The 21,889-nt window shown below is 37.5% G+C and overlaps 1 protein-coding gene across 6 annotated transcripts; it reads left to right on the forward strand.

Moving 5' to 3' along the window:
- The first annotated feature begins 1,800 nt into the window (after window positions 1-1,800).
- Window positions 1,801-21,216, forward strand: yipf5 (Yip1 domain family, member 5). Of its 6 annotated transcripts, XM_079835630.1 has the most exons (8): window positions 1,842-1,913; window positions 2,532-2,592; window positions 3,126-3,245; window positions 4,495-4,542; window positions 8,629-8,804; window positions 15,019-15,164; window positions 15,308-15,489; window positions 18,339-19,802. In XM_079835630.1, exons 2-8 carry the CDS (start codon window positions 2,564-2,566, stop codon window positions 18,499-18,501), a joined length of 864 nt encoding a protein of 287 aa, XP_079691756.1. In that variant the 5' UTR covers window positions 1,842-1,913; window positions 2,532-2,563; the 3' UTR covers window positions 18,502-19,802. The 6 variants fall into 6 exon arrangements, with proteins under 6 accessions (XP_079691760.1, XP_079691757.1, XP_079691756.1 ...); XM_079835631.1 differs by lacking the exon at window positions 2,532-2,592 and having other exon boundaries at window positions 1,838-1,913; XM_079835633.1 differs by lacking the exon at window positions 4,495-4,542 and having other exon boundaries at window positions 1,863-1,913.
- The last annotated feature ends 673 nt before the right edge of the window (window positions 21,217-21,889 follow it).

The raw sequence follows: 21,889 nt of genomic DNA on the forward strand, positions 1-21,889 counted from the left end.
TGTTAAAACATTGGTTTACAGAGTTCAGCCCATATGCAGTCATTGAGTTCTATTGCCATCTAGTGGCTATTGATATTGTAGTTTTAAAAAAGTATTAATACCATCATAGGTCATCAGATGTCACCAAAGTCACCACATTATTAGGTTTTGGCTCTCTGGACTTGCTGATGTTTTTTTTTTTTTTTACCGAAGTTAAAGAAATATTAAATATAACATAAAAATAAAGCATATTTTACATTAAAAATATGGTACTTTTAGAGGTAAATAAATTCATTAATACCCCAAAAATCACAAAAAAGCCATACATTGATAGAATTTATTTTATCGAAGGTGGTGATATAACATTTATTTTGTTTAAAAAATTTGGGATCACACCTGAGACCTTAGTGCCCAAATGTGTCCATGAGGGCGGGATTAAGGGCTGTAATGCGAGGGGAGTTTGAGCTCATGCAGCTAAGGACCAACTTAAACCAGCTGCCATGCTTCAAAACATACCTAAATATGCTGATTTTTATTTAGATACTTTTGAGCCTAGCTCAAAGATGCTAATCGGCACATGGTTAGCTAGCACAGTTCTGAACAGTTGTACACACATACAAACAAAATTTTATGGAATAACACCCAAAAAAGTGTGCTTAATTGCAGAAAAAAATGTGTTTGGTAGTGACGTTCCTTAAAGTTACACACAGATTTTCAGACTTTTTAACACATTTAGCCTACCTAAAATGATGGGACCTATCACCATGTAGCGATGTGAGAGAGGGACACGATATTTCCTGATCAAAAATCTCAGCCAGTGGACTAAAACATGCTCATTTACAAAGATCCATCAATGAGCTTTTTTTTTTTTTTAAACTTCTCTTAAAAAAAAAAAACAACAATGGGAAAAAATGTAACAATTATTTCAATATAATTTTCATAAGTTGAAATTTAGGGGTTAGGGTTCAGGACAACCACCTCCCAATTTAAATAAATTATGATTTTATATTAAGCTTACTGATATTTTAAATATTATTGTGGTTTTCAATAAGATTTGAATACTTAAATGCTTTTTAAATGTGTTTTTTTGGTTGTGGGGTTCAATTCTGTAGAATGGCCCATGCATAAAAAACGTTCAAAACAAGTAGCTTTGTCATAATAAGCAGAAATACCGGGAATATCTTATATTTGGTGGCAGGGGCTTCGAATATTGTGGGTGGGTGGGGGTCAAAAAGGTTGAGAATGGTAAGCACTTTTTGAACCACTGTGTATAATAAAACTCATATGTGACCCTTGACCACAAAACCGCAGTCATAACACGGGTATATTTGTGGCAATAGCCAAAAATACATTGTACGGATCATTTTTCTTTTATGCCAAAAATCATGAAGATACTTTGTAAATTCTGCTACCATATCAAAATAATTATTAGTAGTAGGCCTAGTAATAATACGCATTGCTAAGGACTTCATTTGGACAACTTTAAAGGCGATTTTCTCAATATTTAGATTTCTTTGCACCCTCAGATTCCACGTTTTCAAATAGTATTTCCAATAGCCAAATAATGCCCAATCCTAACAAACCATAAATCAATGGAAAGCTAATTTATCCAGATTTCAAAAAAAACTTTGACCCTCATGACTGTTTTTTTGGTCCAGGGTCACATATTGGCTTGTCTGTAACTGTGACCGAAACCGCACACTCGTTCACTCATTCACTCATCCCTATGGCAGTTTAGTGCACTATAATAGTGGATAGTGAGCGATTTCGGACGCAGCTTGTGTGTGTAGTGAGCGCTTCTTCCCATAGAGGACGCACTTCAGTTTCCTGCAGCCTAAACACACACTGACGTTATCGTCCTCATGACCCGGAAGTTCTGCTGCTCTTTCTTGACACGTAGTTAGCGGTGTTGGCGGAGTCTTGGGCGATTAACGGTGTGAGTAAAACTGCAGAATTTACTTCATTACATCTTTATGTTTTAGCTGTATTACATGTTTGAAGATGTGTGTAGGACAGTGTTTGAATGGCGCTGACAGGGATTGTATGTGCCGTTTCAGTGCTTTAGTTGAGCTGTGCTAACTGAACCCAAACAAAACAAACATTATTTTTGCTAAAATCACCTTAAATGTTTGTGACTTCTACTAATATGTGAAAGAGAATTAGTGCGGCATGCTTTTAGTAAACATACAATCTAATGTATTATATCTCATCTGACAAATACACTCCGTGGTTTTTAGACATGTATCTTGGTAATCGCAAGTTATTTTACATACCCTGGTAATACCATGCTTATTTGTACATGTAGTATGAGATTATCATTGTTCTGTGATTGTAATAACATAGTTCTTTCCAATTAAACATGGTAGTACCATAGTACATAGTCCTTTGTAATCTTTCAGTACCATGGAATTAAAATCTAATTCTGTCTCTTTACAATACAGCCTTTTGTGTATGTGGATTCTTTATCCAGGTCATTTGTGTTTGATTCATTAATATCATCCATCTGTTCTTGTCAATGTTCTGTTCTGCATTTGTGTGTGTGTGATTTAAAGGGATAGTTTACCTCAAAAATGAAGATTACAGCATGATTTGCTCACCCTCAAGCCATCCCAGGTGTATATGACATTCTTCTTTCAGACGAATACAATCAGTGTTAAAATTAAAAATGTATATCCTGGCTCTTCCAAGCTTTATAATGGGAGTAAATGGTAACTTAGATTACCAAACTCAAGATCCTCCCACATGTCTCTTTAAAAATCTGTGACAAGTGTTTTGTTTTGCTTTATTCTCTGCGCTTCCATCAATACCGTCATGCATCGGGTCAGAGGTCACTCTTCTGCCGGGCTTCAAAATTTAGGATACCATTCACTCCCATTATAAAGCTTAAAAGAGCCAGGATATGTTTTTTTTTTTAACATAACTGTTTGGCTGAAAAAAGAAACTCATACACCCCTAGTATGGCTTGAGGGTTAGTACATTTTTGGGTGATCTAACACTTTCAATAAATGTAGTTGGCTTTAGCTTAACCGAGATCTCCAGCAGATCTCCACCCAAATAACCTTCTTGTCTTTGATACTATTTAATTAAAATCCTGATTTAATAATATTGTCCAGTGCTAACTGATTTCTCTGCTTAATGTCTTCCAGGCTGTTTGCAATGTCAGGGTTTGACAACTTGAACACAGACTTTTACCAGTCTAGTTACAGTGTAGATGATCAGAACCAAGCAGGATATGGCTACAGCAACACAGATGACCCGTACAGCAAGTATGCCTGAGCCTTGCACATAGTCCTGATGTTGTTGTTGTTATAATATAGCCCTGTTTAAGTCAATTTTAATTGTATAGCTCTTTACCAAAATATACATTGTTTCAGAACTGCTTTACAGAAAATCATGATCTTAAAGTTTATAATATTGTACTATCTTCATGCATTTAGCAGATTCGAGCTGGTCGATGATATAGACAATCCAGCTGTTGAGTATATACAGTATATACACCGATCAGGCATAACATTATGACCTGAAATTGTGTTGGTCACCCTTTTGCTGCCAAAACAGCCCTGACCCGTCGAGGCAACAAACTGCGATGCACTGTGTGTTCTGACACCTTTCTATCAGAACCAGCATTAACTTCTTGAGCAATTTGAGCTACAGTAGCTCGTCTGTTTGATCAGACCACACGGGCCAGCCTTCGCTCCCCACGTGCATCAGTGGGCCATGACCCTGTCGCCGGTTCACCACTGTTCCTTCCTTGGAGCACTTTTGATAGACACTGACCACTGCAGACCGGGAACACCCCACAAGAGCTGCAGTTTTGGAAATGCTCTGACCCAGTCGTCTAGCCATCACAATTCGGCCCTTGTCAAACACAAATCCTTACGCTTGCCTATTTTACCTGCTTCTAACACATCAACTTTGAGGACAAAATGTTCACTTGCTGCCTAAAATATCCCACCCACTAACAGCTGCTGTGATGAAGAGATAATCAGTGTTATTCACTTGATCTTTCAGTGGCCATAATGTTATGCCTGATCAGTGTATATACTGTATGTGGTTAAAGTTGGATATATCTTTATATACTGTAAAGAGATGTGCAATTAATATACTTTACATTTTACAATGATATAAACAATCACACAGCTATAATGTGTTATGCAGTTTGCCTTGCTTTGAGTCAGCTGTAATATGTATGTGGGTAAAGCTACATATTAGACCTGCCCCTGACTAAAGATTTTTCTAGTCGACTAGTAGTCACTCATTTAAGCCATTAGTCATCTAGTCAGACGTTTATGATAGTATTACTTACTTAAATTTATATTTGGGTCTCTGGGCTGAGAGAGAATATTGTATGTAACATTGTTCTACATTAGAGAAAAACTAAACCATAATAATGAGCGTTTAAAAGGAATGAAGTGCACATGCATTAAGCTTGCAGCAGCACACCAACAAAAGTAATGCTAATGAATGTGTCTCAAAAACAACAATTTATTAATAAACTAGTGTTTTCTGAATTAGTGTCGGCTCCAAAGATGAAGTTGATGACGCTGACTCGTCATCTCTACAGTAAGTGGATGCGACTTTAGAGAGAAATGGATGTTAAGCTAAGCACTCGCTTGGATATGCGCCTAATAATAGTGCACATTTATCTAGGTTAGTGTTTGAGCCAGCGGCCATGTAAAGAGGCGAATACTTACATACTTCAAATGCTAAGCCATGTCTGAGGTCGATGAATGTTAGGCAAACGTTTGGATTTCCTGCTTGACTTCACCAATTTCTGTGGAGTTTATTTTTTTGACTAATTAATTTGGTCGACTATTAGGGGGTTGCCCTACTATATATCCATCTTTTATATATAATAATAATTTGTTACATTTATAAAGCGCTTTTCTGGGTACTCAAAGCGCTTTACATATAGAAGGGGGGAATCTCCTCAACCACCACCAATGTGCAGCATCCACCTGGATGATGCGACGTCAGCCATTTTTCAACAGCTTATGGTGGAGAGGAGACAGTGATGAAGCCAATCGGTATATGAGGATTATTAGGAGGCCATGAAGGACAGAGGCCAATGGGCAAATTTAGCCAGGATGCCGGGGTTACACCCCTAATCTTTTTCCAAATGACATCCTGGGATTTTGAATGACCACAAAGAGTCCGGACCTCAGTTTAACGTCTCATCCGAAGGATGGTGCTTGTTACAGCAGGGCTCGACATTAAGCCTGTTCACATGCTTGTCCTTTGGACAAGTAAATCTGTCATTCACTTGTCTGAGTAAAAAATGTGCTTGTCCGTATTTTTTTATTTTTTTTGTAAATATAATCTATTCTGAAGCAATATTCTCACTAGCGATGCACCGGTTGACCGGCCGGTTCCGGTTTTTGGCCGGTTTTCTTTGTATTTTTTTGCCGATTTTTCCGGAAGTGCGCCCGTGTGCACATACGCCTATATTGCAATCATTCGCGAACATGTCACTTGTGTGTTACAAACGGAAACTGGAGAACTGAGGGAAGAGACGAGATCCGCTGAAGGGAATGAAGAGCCGCTTTCCTGCGCGAGCTTACCTCTCCGCGCCTGCACAAGCGCAGATTGTGAGCGTTTGTTCAGCTCCACTTCTCACGCGTTGGATCGGATGAGAACGAAACAGACTAACTTGTGACAAAGCCGAAATACTTATTTTTGTAGCCTAAAGAAGAACATGCATGCACTTTTGAAATTAAATACTATCAGTTCTGTATAGGATGATCATTTTTATTTTACCTTAAAATTACATTGACTTAATTTGATTTAAAAAGCACCTGCTGTAGCATCTTAGTTTTTTTCGTTGCACTAAACATTATTTGATTTAACATTTTGGAACAATTATATACTTTAGTTTTATTTAATTTCACTGGTAAAGACTTTTTTTCTTTACACTGAATTTAAAAACAAATGCTGATTTAAGTAACATCTTTGTTTGGATTGCAGAATATGCAGTTGTTGCCTTTAATTTCACCTTTCAGCCTTTTAATTTCCAATTCCATTTCCCGTTAATTTCAGATTGCGGACTTGTTTGCATTAGCCAAAAGCCAATTTAGCCTGTTAAATACCAAATAAACATCTTGTTCATGTATACTTTTGTTCTTTTATTGTGTAAAAAAGAAAATCGGTATCGGAATCGGCCATGTAAAATCATGATCGGTGCATCACTAATTCTCACCAGTGTTCAATCAGCTTTGACATATTTAAATATGCATATTTGTGATATTTTTACCTTTTTATAAAGTGCATTTTTCCATAATCTTATTAAATATAGACTATGCTTCAGCTTTCATTTTATATATTTTTTATTTGATCTATACAGTAAATTAGAATAAGACACTTTAGGCTGTTACCAGTCAAATTAAATTATTTACACTGAACAATTACAACTGCATTAAATAATGTTATGAGATTATTTTAAATATTTTTGAATATACAAATAAGAAATGTTGAAAAGATCAAACTAAACCACCAGTAGGTGGCAGCAGGTGACCGTCTTAATGAGTGAGTCATTGAGTCGATTCGTGCAAACAGCTGATTCATTCAAGAATTAGGCGGTCGTTTACGAATAGGTCATTGAATCTTTGATTCAACCGATTCATTCAAAACGCTGAATCATTCAGTAACACGCTGTTGCTGTGAGATGCGTTACGGTTCTGCTGTGATATTTGTTTGGAACTATTTTCGCTGGCGAAATGGAACAAAAACAGTCCATATTGCATCTAAAATGTAAGTGACGTAATATTAATTAATTATTTATGGAACTGGCATATGAAATCAGTGTCATTTTCAGTCGTGATGGTATTCAGGAAAACAGCACTTTGTTTTTGTGTGATGTTGCTTAACTGTATCATATGTTATAAATATAAAAACTACACAATTTTAACCGTGTATGTTAACTGAGTTTCTGTGTGTGAGCGGCGCTCATTTGTTTTCGCATTTCTCCTCGAGAGGCTGCGTGAGCCTCAACAGCTCAACCTTGTTAACATTAGGGTTGTAACGGTATGAGATTTTCACGGTATGATAATCGTCTCGGAAAATATCACGATTTTACGGTATTAAACCATCATTATTATTTTGCTCTGTTTATTATTAATCATCAGCTACAATGACCCTTCAATAAATGAAAACAGATATTTTTTTTGGTTGAACTTTTTTTTTGAAAAAAAAAAAAAACTTATGGAAGTATGAGTCTACCTTTTGAACTTTTATTTTGACAGGTTGCACTAACCAACAATGAGTTTCAGTCAGTGTATTTGATGATTATTCTTTATAAAATTATAAATTGATCATTAAGTTCTCTCAGAGCAGCTCTGGATATATTCATGTGTTCACGTCGTCATATAGTGAGTGAGACGGCTGATGATTTAAACACCATGACGGTTCTCAAGTGCACGCGCACTTGAGTATGTACTAGACGAAACGGCGCTGCTCATACACAAACATATTCGACACGCAGAACAAGCAGAATATAGATTTACAGTATATAGCGGTCTTTTAGCGCTGTATATTCATAGACAAACGCATATCGCAATCTGATTTATTTTAAAGCTATATTTTTTATTTATTCATTCATCTATCAAATACGTGACATCTGCGTGATACCTAAATTCCATTTTCATGACTGGATTTCTGGATTCAACCTGCATCATGGAAATAAAATGGCCTTAAGTTATAAACAGAACATAGGCTACCTTTATCTTCATGGATGGATGGTGTTCACGAATATGGGAGAACGTGTTCACGAATATGGGAGAACATGTTCAACGTATTTCCTCTCCCTGTATGAGTGGAGTCTAAGCAGTCATGTGGAATGAAGTTGCATATGCGCAATAGCGCAGGTGAGATCTGCTTTAATTTTTCCCCCCAAAACCGTGTATAAGCAAATGCTCACGATATGATAATCGTACATGTCAATATCGCAATAAACGGCGATACCGGTATACCGTTGCAACCCTAGTTAACATCAGCTCGTTTTATATTATTATCCACTATTGTGTGGTTGAGCACCCCCTGCAACCTATATAATATATATAATAGGTTGATAATGTAGTTGTGCGGTATAGTCCAACAGTATAAACAATCAAGCAGTTGAGATTTGCTGTAGTTATATTGTTTTAAGTGAGCATACTGTATGAATGCGGATAAAGTTGGGGATTCTTCTTTATACTTGCGGGACTGTTGAATGCTTGAATCTGATTGGTTGATGAACGTTCTAAGGTGTGCAATTATTTTCAGGAAAAACAAACAGCTAAAGTAGTTCCAGCGGGTCTTCACCACATTACAGTTCCATATCACTTCACCAAATGATCAGTTATTTCAAAGGTCCTTACAGCCGACAACAGCAAAAGAACCAAACCCCACAACGACACTGACCGAGCAAAGAAATACAGTAAACAATTGGATAAAAACACATTATTTCCAGGATTTTTGCCACAAAATTACATTTTATAATGAATGGATAGCACATTTTCTCGCTTTCTTGAGATGGTAATCAGCACACCATAATGCACATTTGTATTTTTCAAGAAGTACAAGTTTGTTTTTTCATAATTGTATTAAAATATGCCTTATATTGAGTGTGAGAATGCCACCTAATTATGACTATAAATCTATCTTTGCGTCCAACAGACCATATGGGCAGTATGATTACTCCCAGCCGATGGGCTACACGGCAACTCCGGGAATGATGCAGCCCCAGCAGCCGTACACGGGGCAGATCTTCCAGCCCACGCCAGCGTTTACACCAGTCTCCCCACAGTCCATGTACAGTAGCAGCTTTGAGGACGAGCCGCCGTTGCTGGAGGGTAAGTGAGAGTTTAAAATGAAAGTTTGGTAATAATATTCTCGCCCTCATGTCATTTTAAAAGTAGTGGTCGACAGATATATCGTTTTGTTTTTTTTGGATGGATCATGCCGATATTTTAGAGAGCAGGATGGCTGATATATTTATAATTTACATTTATTTGACCTAATATTTAATAAATTAGAAATAAATAATTTGAAAATGAATTAAAAAAAAATACAAATTATACTTTAGATGGCAACTTTTTTTATTCTGAAATCCTATTATAGTATTTTTCACAAATAAAGAAATTTTTAAAAATGTATAAATTAAAACTATTACCAAAAGGGCCCTCAGTAATCTGATTTTTTTAGCGCACTGGAAATCATATATTTTCAAATAAAGACTAGTTTACACTTGTGTTGGGTACATAAACCTATAACTGGAGCGAATCAGAATGCAGATTTTGGTGCCTCATTTCGGTGCCACTTAAATGCCTGAGCTGTCGAAAATATTCAGTGCATCACATGATCAATTGCTAAATTCAAACCATTCAGTTTAATATTCAAAGTAGGGCTGTGTATCATCAACAATGTCACGATACGATACGCATCACGATTAGGGCTGTCCTTTTTGAGAAAAATCTAATTCGAACGGATATCAAATATCAAGCAATGTATTAGAATAGATTCAAACATCTACGAGCGCCCCACCCCCTGCAAATTTTTTTTGACTTAATGTACTAAGACACTGTTATTAAGAGACCAAACTCAGTAAACATAATACTAATAACGTATACTATGTACAAAAAATCAGATGAGCCCAGAATATGAACGCAACGTGTTTAATTCCACATTAAGCGTTTTTCTCCCATAGAAAACCATTAGGCTATAAGAAAACGCTTAACATGGCTAAATGTACTAAGACAGTGTTATTAAGAGACCAAACCCAGGAAACATAACAAAAAGACTGTTCGATAGAACTGCGTGTGCTTGGTTTGTTACCACAGTTATCTGCGTGCTTCCTCAGCGATGAACTTCCACATTTGCGGCTATCTTTTCTTCAACTCCTCAGGATCCATCTCGACGAGTGCAGGCAGATCGCGCGCGCGGTTGTGATTCCCCTGGGAGGGCGCGCTGCGCGGGCACAAATATACTAATATGGATTTGAAATTATTTTATCATCTTGAAATATATATTTTTTATATATATTTGTTTGCATGTGACTGTTTAAAACCCGTGTCTAGACCCGTGTTCTCCCTTGTCCGACCCGACCCGCACCCGCACCCGTATCCGACAAAGTTAGGATGTTTTTCATCCGTTTCAGCAATATTACCCGCACCCGTGCAGGACTCTGCATGGCACTTTAAAAACCGGATAGTTTATTTATAGTTCGATTACGGATATTTCACGTCATGTTCGACTGCATATTCGAATATCGAATAAAAAGTGACTGCCCTAATCACGATACTAAAGTCACGATACGATACGTATCACGATATTGATCAATTTGGAATTTCTTTTGGCCAGAGTTTAGTAACAGTTAATCTGTTTATTGAATAACCAGTGTAATAACAGTTGTGATAAGTGAAAAATTATTTTGTTATTCTAAAACAATGAGTTAAATTAATTAAATAAATTGTCACAAAAAAGCTTGGAATGGCTCGATTCAATATCGATTATTTTGGATACATATCATGTACACACATCTCTCAACTAATGCTGTGAACTCCGGGAGTCAGTTGTAGCCTACTATAATACTGAAGGTCAAAAATGAACTGATTTGTACAAATTCTTAAATTATACTCAATTATGGTTTGTTTTTAAATAATGAAGTTATTATAATATCCACTTTAGAAATTACAAGCATATTCATATTTCTACTCCATTTCGTTTTTGAGATTTAAATTTAAATGGTGGCTGTCATAACTTGCCAGATTAATTCAAAAATGTAATACAGAAATGCTGGTATCTTCACATTTTTTACATTTCAGTACCGACTTAGTACCGAAGTACCGGTACATGTGACATCCCTAATCAGTGCCATTGTTTTGTCTCAAATTGCACACCAGGAATGTTTTTTTCTAAGGCATGTAAAAAAGCTACTTCAGGGTTCCCACTCGTCCTGGAAAACCTTGAAAACCTGGAAAATTGATGACACATTTTCCAGTCCTGGAAAACACATGGAAAATTAGAGAAAATGTAAAATGTCCTGGAAAATCTTGTTGTTGTCTGGGAAAAAGTTATTTCTTTAGCCGAGTATAAAGAGTGTATCGCTGGCCCAAACAATTAGCGCTAGTTGCAGAAAGCACATGTTCAGGAATGCTGAGTTTGATGCGTGTGAGTAGTATTTTGAATAATGATGTTTAATAGCTAATGCTATAACTGCTCAAATGTATGCAGTGAATGTTAACTCGTAAGCTGCTACCTAATCACATCATTTTGATATAAAGTCACATTTGTGTGTTATAAAGTCAGAATTGCGTGATATAAACTCGCAATTCTGACCTTTTCTTCACAATTGACTTTTTTGCGCAGTTGTGAGTTTATATCTTGCAATTCTGACTTCTTTTCTCAGAATTGTGAGATCTAAACTACAATTGCAAGTAATAAAGTCCAATTCTGAGGAAAAAAGAATTGCGAAAATTTTCACGTTTATATCACAAATATGTAAACTCGCAATTGCGAGAAAGTCAGAATAGCGAGATAAAAAGTCACAATTACCTTTTCTTTCTATTCTGTGGTGTAAACAAGCTTCCATAGTCATAATGTATGATTTAGAGCTCATATTGAAAAATGCTGGATTGTTAAGTAATGGCAATAAACTGTACGGCTTTTAAAGACTTAGAAAGGAATATTTGGCATGATCCTTGTCTTTTATTCCCGCTGTAGTAAAATTTAAAATGTCCTGGAAAAGTACTGGAAAATGGTTGCTGAAAAAGAGTGGGAACCCTGTACTTAAATGTCCTGATTGAACTAAGGCCTAATCCTGTTTTAGTGTTAGCCCTGTCTGTGAAACCGGCCTATCTAAACTTTTTGGTTAAAAAAAAAATATATATCAAAATATATATTTTGACAGTCTTAACTTGCTTACAAATTTTAATCTTTGTACTAAAAACTATTAATGTTATGTACCTCTTCTGGGTCAAAATGGACCTGAGAAGTTTGCGTCCTTGTTATCTGTCGTTGATGAATGAGGAATTTTTTCCTATTTTTCTGTAGTACTTTTGTATACATGTGGAATAATTTTCAGAATCAGTCATTCCCTTCTCTTAGTCACACTGCTGTGATTCCCACGAGTGAATTTATTCTTGTTTACAGAGAAATCAATAATGCATTGTCTCTGCGTCCCACAGCCAGAACTCTTAGAATAACGCATTGCTTGAAAAACAAATACGTGTCACCTGGGGCCGTGTTTAGTACAACCACATCTGTGTCTTTGCATGCTGAAGTTAAGTAGTCCTTGTGAAAGCTACTTGCCCCAGTTCTTCAGGGCTGTGCTTAAAATGAACCGGCAGTCTGCAGAGAGACGTGGAGAAAGCCACTTCACTGATTACCGCTGGTCGCTGTTGTCATCCAGTATCGGGAGTGCATTTATCATGCTATGCAAGAATGTCAGTCCTGTCTGATTATTCTAATGATCTGCCTTATTAGTGGTGCTCGCTGAGGCAAGCATCACTATTACCACTATTAGCATTACTCATTATCATTAGATATTAAGCAGTGGAGTGGAGGGGGGACATATGGGCTTAGATTTGTTGCATGTTTCCTAATAAATAGGTTACGATCCACAATTATCAAATAAATTGAATGAGATCCACAGGTATACTTAAAAAAAAAAAAACGGATTAAACTTACAAAGAAATAAAATGAGATTTGCAGATGTCAAAAAAACACATCGCTCCCTGGCATTCTTTTGTCAATTACCGCACACATTTGTGGACTTTGAAACATTTCAGATGTCAAGATGCCTTTAGTACAAGGTAGGGATGGACCAGAATATTCGTTCGATGGGTTGGTATTAGATTTAAAATTTTGGGATTTATTTTATTTTTTATTGAGGTGGACCGATAGTGGATTTTACAGATACCGATAACTAGGATGGACCGCACTTGTTAAATCAAACGTAACTCCACAACAATTAAAGGGTTAGTTCACCCAAAAATGAAAATTCTGTCATTAATTACTTACCCTCATGTCGTTCGACACCCGTAAGACCTCCGTTCATCTTCGGAACAGAAATGAAGATATTTTAGTTGAAATCTGATGGCTCTGAAAGGCCTCCATTGGCACAATGCACGGTTCACTCTCAAGACCCTTAAAAGGTACTAAAGACGTCGTAACAAAGTCCATCTCACGACAGTGGTTCTACAATAACTTTATGAATCGGCGATAATAGTTTTTGTGCGCAAAAAAACCCCTAAATAACGACTTACATAGTGATGACGATTTCAAAACAAGGCATCATGAAGCTTCGAAGCGTTATAATTCAGCGAGCCGATTCATGATTCGGATCGCGTGTCAAACCGCCAAACTGCTGAAATTTGGCGATTCAAACCGCTGAATCGACTCACTGATTCATAACGCTTCGAAGCTTCATGATGCTTTGTTTTGAAATCGTCATCACTATGTAAGTCGTTATTTAGGGGTTTTTTTGCGCACAAAAACTATTATCGCCGATTCATAAAGTTATTGTAGAACCACTGTAGTGAGATGGACTTTGTAACGACGTCTTTAGTACCTTTTAAGGGTCTTGAGAGTGAACCGTGCATTGTGCCAATGGAGGCCTTTCAGAGCCATCAGATTTCAACTAAAATATCTTCATTTCTGTTCCGAAGATGAATGGAGGTCTTATGGGTGTCGAACGACATGAGGGTAAGTAATTAATGACAGAATTTGCATTTTTGGGTGAACTAACCCTTTAATGTTACATAAATGTATCCACTAACCATTCAGAAACGTCCAGGTGCAGTTCAAAAGTTGCAAAAACCTCTTCTTGAGTCTCTCATCTGTGTCCGACTCTGGTAACATGTAACACCATGTCCTAACCAGACGCGACGCGACTACGAGATGCAACAAAATCAATCAAAAACCACAGCCAATCAGAACAGCGTGTGGGCGGGCTCTCACTGCAAGTGCACGGCCAGAGATTAATCTTGACGGCACTCGCAAGGAAATGGAGTACATAATCAAATCCACAAATATGACCCATTTAAACATTACTAAAATACATATTCACTAATAGAGTCACTAAAACAATCTGTGTCATGGAATATACTTGTTTGTATATACTTGTTTCCATTTTTTTAATATTTCAAGATCTGAGGTGAACCATTGTTGCTTTTAGTACGACTACATTACAAAGCTGGGAGCACTAAATGATATTCAACGTCACATTACACGATTTTAACAATAAATAAAGCACATAAACAGGAAATCTCTGACTGTTCTGTTCAGACGGGAGCCCCGAATTTAGTCAGGAATTCGTATTTTAGCCTTTAGTTAAGTATTATTATTTTATTTCTTATGCATATGTTGTGATTATTCTATCACTATTTTAATACCTTTTCTATGTAAAACACTTTGAATTACCATTGTGTATGAAATGTGCTATATAAATAAACTTTCCTTGCCTAAACATTACCTGAGATTATCATTGCCATGTTTTGTGTTGTTGTTCCAGCCGCAACGTTGCAGAAATAGAAACATAGAAGAAGAAGTAATAGAAGTTTGTAAAATGGATACATCGTGTTTCGCTGTTGTGGCTGGTTTGGACAAAAACTCCAAAATACCTTTTGTCGCATGTAGTTAGGACACGGTGTAAGGCTGCACTCCACAACTGGTTATTTCTGACATTTTTGGCTGAGTGAGATTTGCCTGTTTTGTTGTTGACAGAGTATCCAAAGCACGTTTAAAAGATCCACCCTCTTCTGGAAGGGAGGTGTTGAGCATCAGCTCATTTGCATTTAAAGGGACCCACACAAAAAATGGCACGTTTTTGCTCACACCCAAATGCCAATGCAATAATAAATGATCTCTGAGGTATTTTGAGCTGACACTTCACAGACACATTCTGGGAACACCAGAGATTTTTATTACATCTTGTGAAAAAGGGCATAACATGTCCCCTTTAACAACACATTCCCTCGTTTGGGGAACCCTGCCCTAGTAGCTAGGCACTGGGTTGTGCAGGACAAACATCAGTTGTTCTTCAAAAAATATATTTTCCATTTCCAGAGCTGGGGATCAACTTTGACCACATCTGGCAGAAAACGCTGACTGTGCTGCACCCGTTGAAGGCAGCAGATGGCAGTATAATGAATGAAACCGATCTGGCTGGTCCCATGGTTTTCTGTTTGGCCTTTGGGGCGACACTACTCTTGGTAAGAGACAAGTGTTTTAAATGTCTTAAGCTGAATATTGGTACATTTTTGAGCTCCGTAAGCATTTTTTTTACTTAATTGCTATTCTGATGATGATAAATCTGACAAGTTTTTTTTTATATGAAATTTCTTCCTCATTTTAGACGGGTAAGATCCAGTTTGGTTACGTGTACGGTATCAGTGCCATTGGGTGCCTCGGCATGTACTGCCTGCTCAACCTCATGAGCATGACGGGGGTTTCATTTGGGTGTGTCGCTAGCGTTCTGGGGTACTGCCTGCTCCCCATGATCATCTTGTCCAGTTTCGGAGTCCTCTTCTCCTTACAGTAAGTCATACATAATATCAATGTACACTTATTTAATTTACCAGTTTTTGTTTTAAGATAACAGTATTTGTAGTACAGATAACAGTACAGTAACATTTATAAATATGTAAAAAAAAAAAAAAAAAAAAGTATAAATATATAATATATAAATGCATAGTGTATAAAAAAAGTTTCTGCTCACAAAGGCTGCATTTATTTGATCAATAATGCAGTGAAATTGTTATATTGTAAAATTTTATTTATTCATGTGATGGTAAATCAGAATTTTCAGCATCATTACTCCAGTCTTCAGTCTCATGATCCTTCAGAAATCATTCTAATATGCTGATCTGGTGCTCAGTTATTAATCATGGTATTATGGATGTTAAATTGTTTTTGCTTAATGTTTTTTTGTGGCAACGGAGATACTTTTTTTCCACAAGATTCTTCAAAGAACAGCATTTATTTTAAATAGAAATATTTATAACATTAAACATTTCTTTACTCTCACTTTTGATCTATGTTGTGTGCCCTTGCTGAATAAAAATATTATTATTATTAAATGTTTTTTTTTTTTACTCCAAACTACTGTAAATAGTATAGGGTAGTGTATCAAGGTTTCTACAAAAAATATTAAGCAGCAAAAACTGTTTTCAATGTGTATAATAAATGTTATTGAAGGATCATGTGACACTGAAAACTGGAGTTCAGCTTTGATCACAGGAATAAATTACATTTTAAGATATATTCAAATAGAAAACAGTTCTTTTTAAATTCCAATAATATTAAATATTACAGCTATTACTGTATTTTTGATCAGCCTTGGTGAGCATGAACGCCTTTTTCAAAAACAGGAAAACTGCCCCATATTAGTCAACCAAAAGTTAGTCAATTAGAAGAGGCTTGATCTTGATCAGTAGGTCACAGGAAAAAAAACTCCACAGGAATTGCCGAAGTCCCGCATTGAGACTGACAGGTCGTTAATATGGCTGGTCCATGTGCTAATTATATTAGGCAGGAATCCAAAGTGTAGGATCATTTCAAGAAGGTAGAGGGTGACCCCAAAAAGGTTATGTCCCAATGTTTGCCTATCCTATCACTTTACATGGCCACTTATCCTATGAGAAGACGACTCGCTTAACACAGCAGCACGTGTTGATTGACAGGTGTTTCATCTGATTATAATCCACTCAGTTATAAAGGCAGAAATGTCAACACAACCATGGAAAACTCTCAAATAGTTAAAATATAAACACAAGTCTAAAATCCCGATGAACACTTAATTATCTCTTAACCTGTCCGAATTCGCTCGCTTGTTTTCATTCACTCCTTCAAGTGAACTGTATCAGTGGAGTAAAGTAGGGAATAGTGAATGAGGCTTTAGGGGGCGATTTCGGATTCAGCCAAAGTCAATAATAGCACAAACGAACGAAGCGTGCGCTGTCAGCGGAGGGTCGCGCTGACCAGTATTGGTGGGGACGGCGGTCAGACTTATAAAATCCAAAAAACTGCCATACTGGCGAGCTGACTTGTTTTCCTGTTTTATCAACAATTTCCTTAATCTCCGAAAAGTCTTTATTTTTATTATAATTATAAAAAGATGCGCTGTTCCGAGTCTTTCTGAAAAAAGCCGTGCGGCTGGGGGCGTATCGTGTGGGCGGAGCTAAAGAATGTCGAGCGCGCGCCGCTGTTAGTGTGTTGAGTGCGTCTGAAAGCTGCGTCATCCCTAAAAGCAGGAAAAAACTTTATTCAACATAAAAAATGGCTTTTAATCAGATACAGCCATACATCTATGATCCGGAATCAGACCCAGAGGCTGAAGTTGAACAGGAGCAGCAGCAAAAACGACTAGAGCAGGACATCTCTATGTGGTATAAGTTACACTAACTATATAATATGCTTAGCGGCTTGTGTTATTTACACATTTATACTTTAATTATATCGTGTGTGTGTGTTTACGCGTGGTTTGTGTTGACATGATTTGTAGTAAGCGGACTGGTTTTGCGCGTCAGGCTAGTGTTTACATAGAAAGACATGGAATAGTAGCGCATTTGAATGAAGAAGCGCGCTTATTTAGTTCAACATATTTCCCCATTCTTTGTGTATTGTTGTTTGGAGTGCTTTTACAATACACAAACATACACATATAGTGGCCAGCTAAACAAATGTACACACTATACATCGCATGCTCCATTGATCAATACGTGGTCATGTTTGGGCTACTTGATGGGCATAGGCAAAAACAGACATTTGAAGCAGTCTTACTCACTGCCTGCGGTTCCAACGTTGGGACCTTTATCGTTGGGACCGCTCCATCCTTCAGTATTAGGCGATTTGAAAATCCGGAAAAGCAAATTCCATCCACTTTTGCCTTAACGCGGGGTTATTTGGCTACGAGCCAGCGCTTTGATTGCCGTAGCCTATTGCTTTCACGCGCTCTCTCTCTCTCTCGCGCGCGCTCTTCTGGTAGAATTGTCCGTACGGCCCATACAAGGAAATTCCGCCCTGTTGACGTCAAGCGGACCCATGATCGAAAAAAACTTTCCGAAACTTATGACTAACAGGAAGAACTAATTTTGGCAAAGAAATACTCCCATCAAACGTCCACCTTAGCTTAGAAACTGTGTCCATGTTTAGCATGGGAATCCAAGTCTTTAACAGTGCAAAAAGATCAGTATGCATGAAACAGCATTTCACCCCCCCTTTAACCACGGCCACTTTTATAGCATTTTTCAAAACTGTGGTGAAAACCGTCGGCTGCTGAAACGGGGTTTCTTGACCCTTTAAGTGTTCATTAGAGCTGCCCCTTACATATAGCTAGCTAGTTAATAATAGACCTTTCTAACCTGGTGTTTTCCTGTGTCTTTCAGGGGAATGATGGGTATCATTATAACAGCCGCCATCATTGGTTGGTGCAGTTTTTCAGCTTCTAAGATCTTCATCTCTGCTTTGGCCATGGACGGGCAGCAGCTGCTGGTGGCATATCCCTGCGCCCTGCTGTACGGAGTCTTTGCCCTTATCTCCGTTTTTTGAACTCTCAACCTCTTTTAATGGACAAAATGACCACCAATACGCAACCCCTTTTATTTGCGGACTGCTTTTGATAGCACCCACCACACACCCGCTCACTGGAGTGTGTCCAGTGTTCATCATGTTCTGAGAGAATGATGCGTTAATTTCTCATGCTTTATTCTTACCTGCCCACCTACTCTGAGAAATTTTCTTTCTTACATAATGCAGGTCAAAACTGGGTTCTTTTTCTTTAATGCCTTCATCGCATTCTGTTGTTCTTTGCAAAAAACTTTAACAAAGCCAGAAAATGAAGTGTGTTTATCGAAGAGAAGAGTGTGTAATCAATGCAAAGGGCACACCTCTCCTCCTACACAACACTGCTTTTCACTCCAGAACGTTCTTTGCAAAGTGCGCTAGTAATTGTTCTTTCTTGGAATCGTTTTCCATTACATTCCTGAAATGCTGTCGATTTGTTCGGCCTCTGTTCATTCATACACTTGTTTCCGTGAGAGAGCCTACATGTTAACAGGAGACATTTTCTCACCATTTCCGTCATGTACTAGGCTAATTAAACGGAGCGATTTAAAAATAATTACTCTTTTGTGCATCTTTAAAAAGCTTATTTGAAGGAATAGTTCAGCCTAAAATAAGAATGCTTTCATTTACTCATCCACATATGGCTCCAAACCTGTATGACTTTCATGAATCATATAATGAGAATTTCACTTATGTCCCCGTTCATTGGATTTGAATGGGAAAAAGCATGTTAAATTTGATGTGATCCATTGGAGAAAGTCGTGCTTGTTTGAAATGAGTGATTGATGAAGAAATTTCTATTTTTGTGAACTTTCCCTTTAAGACTTTATTTCTGCAGGTTGTTCATAGTCTGATTTTTTTCCAAATGCATTTTACCCACTTACAATCTCATGTCTGCAAATCAGTCTTGGTAAACTCTGGCTGAATTTTGTTTCCATTACTGATTTATTATTCTTTCAGACATTCATCTTATGAAATACTTGAGGGAGAGCCAAGGTTTAGCACCATTCAAAATAGTTCTTAAAGCTTAAAGAGTGAAATTTACAGAGCAAATCTTTCTGAATATGTATGGGTTCTTTGTTCATTTTAAGGAGCCATGACTGTCCTCTCAGATGAATGGGTATATTTATATACAATGTAACTTTGTTTTGTATATCCAGAAGAGTACAAATGTTTATATCAATCCTGTCTTGTGGAAAATCCGTGACCAACTGGTAGGGTGTTACACTTGTGCTGTTTCACAGGCTGTTTTAATTAAATAAAAGTACAACTTCTGTTTGAACACTTTTGTTTGAGTTGTCATAATCTGTCTTCTTTTAAATCAGTGGTTCTCAATCTTTTAACCCCTCATTGTCCATGATATTTGAAAGACCCATGACCTTTTCAGTTGTTTGTGACATAAGCCCTACTGTATAAGAATTACACCACTGCTTTAAAGGGTTAGTTCACCCAAAAATGAATATTCTGTCATCATTTACTCACTCTCGTGTTCCAAACCTGTAAGACACAAATGAAGATGTTTAATGAATCTGAGATATTTCAGTAACTCCATTGACAGTCTACTCTACACTGTCTAGTTCAAGAGATCGTAAAACTAATCCATATGAATCGAACAGTTTAGTTCTTTTGTAGATTGAATTTAGTCTTTTATTCACATATAAACATTGATAAGCAAACATGAACAGAAGCTCAGCAGAACCTGCTTGAAGCGCGAGAACAAACCTCTTGCTGAAGCTCAAACATGCTGTGTAACACAAGAATGAACCTCATTGGTTCTTGCTGCAGCTCAAATGTGCTGCGTAACACAAGAAGGAACCTCATTGGTTCTTGCAGAAGCTCAAATGTGCTGCGTAACACGAGAAGGAACCTCATTGGTTCTTGCTGAAGCTCAGACGTGATGCGTTACACAATAGAATGAACCTCATTGGTTCTCGCAGAAGCTCAAACGTGCTGCGTAACACAGGAATGAACCTCATTGGTTCTTGAGGAAGCTCAGACGTGATGCGTTACACACAATAATGAACCTCATTGGATTTTGCAGAAGCTCAAACGTGCTGCGTAACACAAGAATGAACCTCATTGGTTCTCCCAGAAGCTCAGACGTGATGCGTTACACACAAGAATGAACCTCATTGGTTCTTGAGGAAGCTCAAATGTGCTGCGTAACACAAGAATGAACCTCATTGGTTCTTGCTGAAGCTCAAATGTGCTGCGTAACACAAGAATGAACCTCATTGGTTCTCGCTGAAGCTCAAACGTGCTGCGTAACACAAGAATGAACCTCATTGGTTCTCCCAGAATCTCAAATGTGCTGCGTAACACAAGAATGAACCTCATTGGTTCTTGCTGAAGCTCAAATGTGCTGCGTAACACAAGAATGAACCTCATTGGTTCTTGCTGAAGCTCAAACGTGCTGCGTAACACAAGAATGAACCTCATTGGTTCTCCCAGAATCTCAAATGTGCTGCGTAACACAAGAATGAACCTCATTGGTTCTTCCAGAATCTCAAATGTGCTGCGTAACACAAGAATGAACCTCATTGGTTCTTGCTGAAGCTCAAACGTGCTGCGTAACATGAGAATGAACATTGGTTCTCACATGTCAAGTGAACATGCTTGAGCTTCCGTTTACCACAACTGATGTGTGAGTTGATGAATGTTTATATGTGAAGAAAAGCCTAAATTAAATCTGTTCATCATATAAAGCGATTGTGCCTCTTCATTTGGACTAAACCGCTCAATTCATTACAATTCGTGTTATGATCTCTATATGAACTTTTTCAATACCCAGTGTGTGTTCATGTTTTCCTTCAACCTGAATGCACACAGACTCATTGGGACTAGTGTCACCGTGAGGACCTAAATTGAGGTCCCCATGAGAAAACAAGTTTATAAATTAGTTTTTTTTTTTTTATGTTAAAATGCAGAACGTTTTGTGTAATGGGTAGGTTTAGGGGTAGGGTTAGTGTAAGGGGAGAGAATATACAATTTGTACTGTATAAAAACCATTACGTTTATGGAGAGTGTGAGTGTGTGTGTTTTACGTATGGACAAAAGAAACCATACAGTGTTTAATGACATAAGGGTGAGTTACGATGACAGAACTATTTCTTTAAGCCAGGTTTAGGTCTAATACTAACATTAAACACATCTTTGACGTTACCTCCCAAATGATGGTCTGCAGACTCTGCACTTCAGAAACAAGATGGTCTTAAATGATCATTTATCCGATGAACCATTACCTTCATACTTTGTTCTTTGAAGAGAGCAACAATCTACTGTCATGGGTTCTAGACAGTTGAAGTTCACATCTGCTCTCACTGAAGAAGGAAATTCCAGCTGATGTCACTGCCGTCTTCCTGCCAATGACCTG

This window comes from Gobio gobio, assembly GCF_949357685.1.
Source record: "Gobio gobio genome assembly, chromosome: 14".
Taxonomy (NCBI): domain Eukaryota; kingdom Metazoa; phylum Chordata; class Actinopteri; order Cypriniformes; family Gobionidae; genus Gobio; species Gobio gobio.

What these genes read in the sequence shown, in the direction of transcription:
- yipf5 (XM_079835630.1), top strand. Translation starts at nt 2,564, where the DNA reads ATGATTTGCTCACCCTCAAGCCATCCCAG. An exon ending in TTGGGGCGACACTACTCTTG is followed by an intron (nt 15,165 to 15,307) that starts GTAAGAGACAAG and finishes TCCTCATTTTAG; the next exon opens with ACGGGTAAGATCCAGTTTGG. An exon ending in GGAGTCCTCTTCTCCTTACA is followed by an intron (nt 15,490 to 18,338) that starts GTAAGTCATACA and finishes TGTGTCTTTCAG; the next exon opens with GGGAATGATGGGTATCATTA.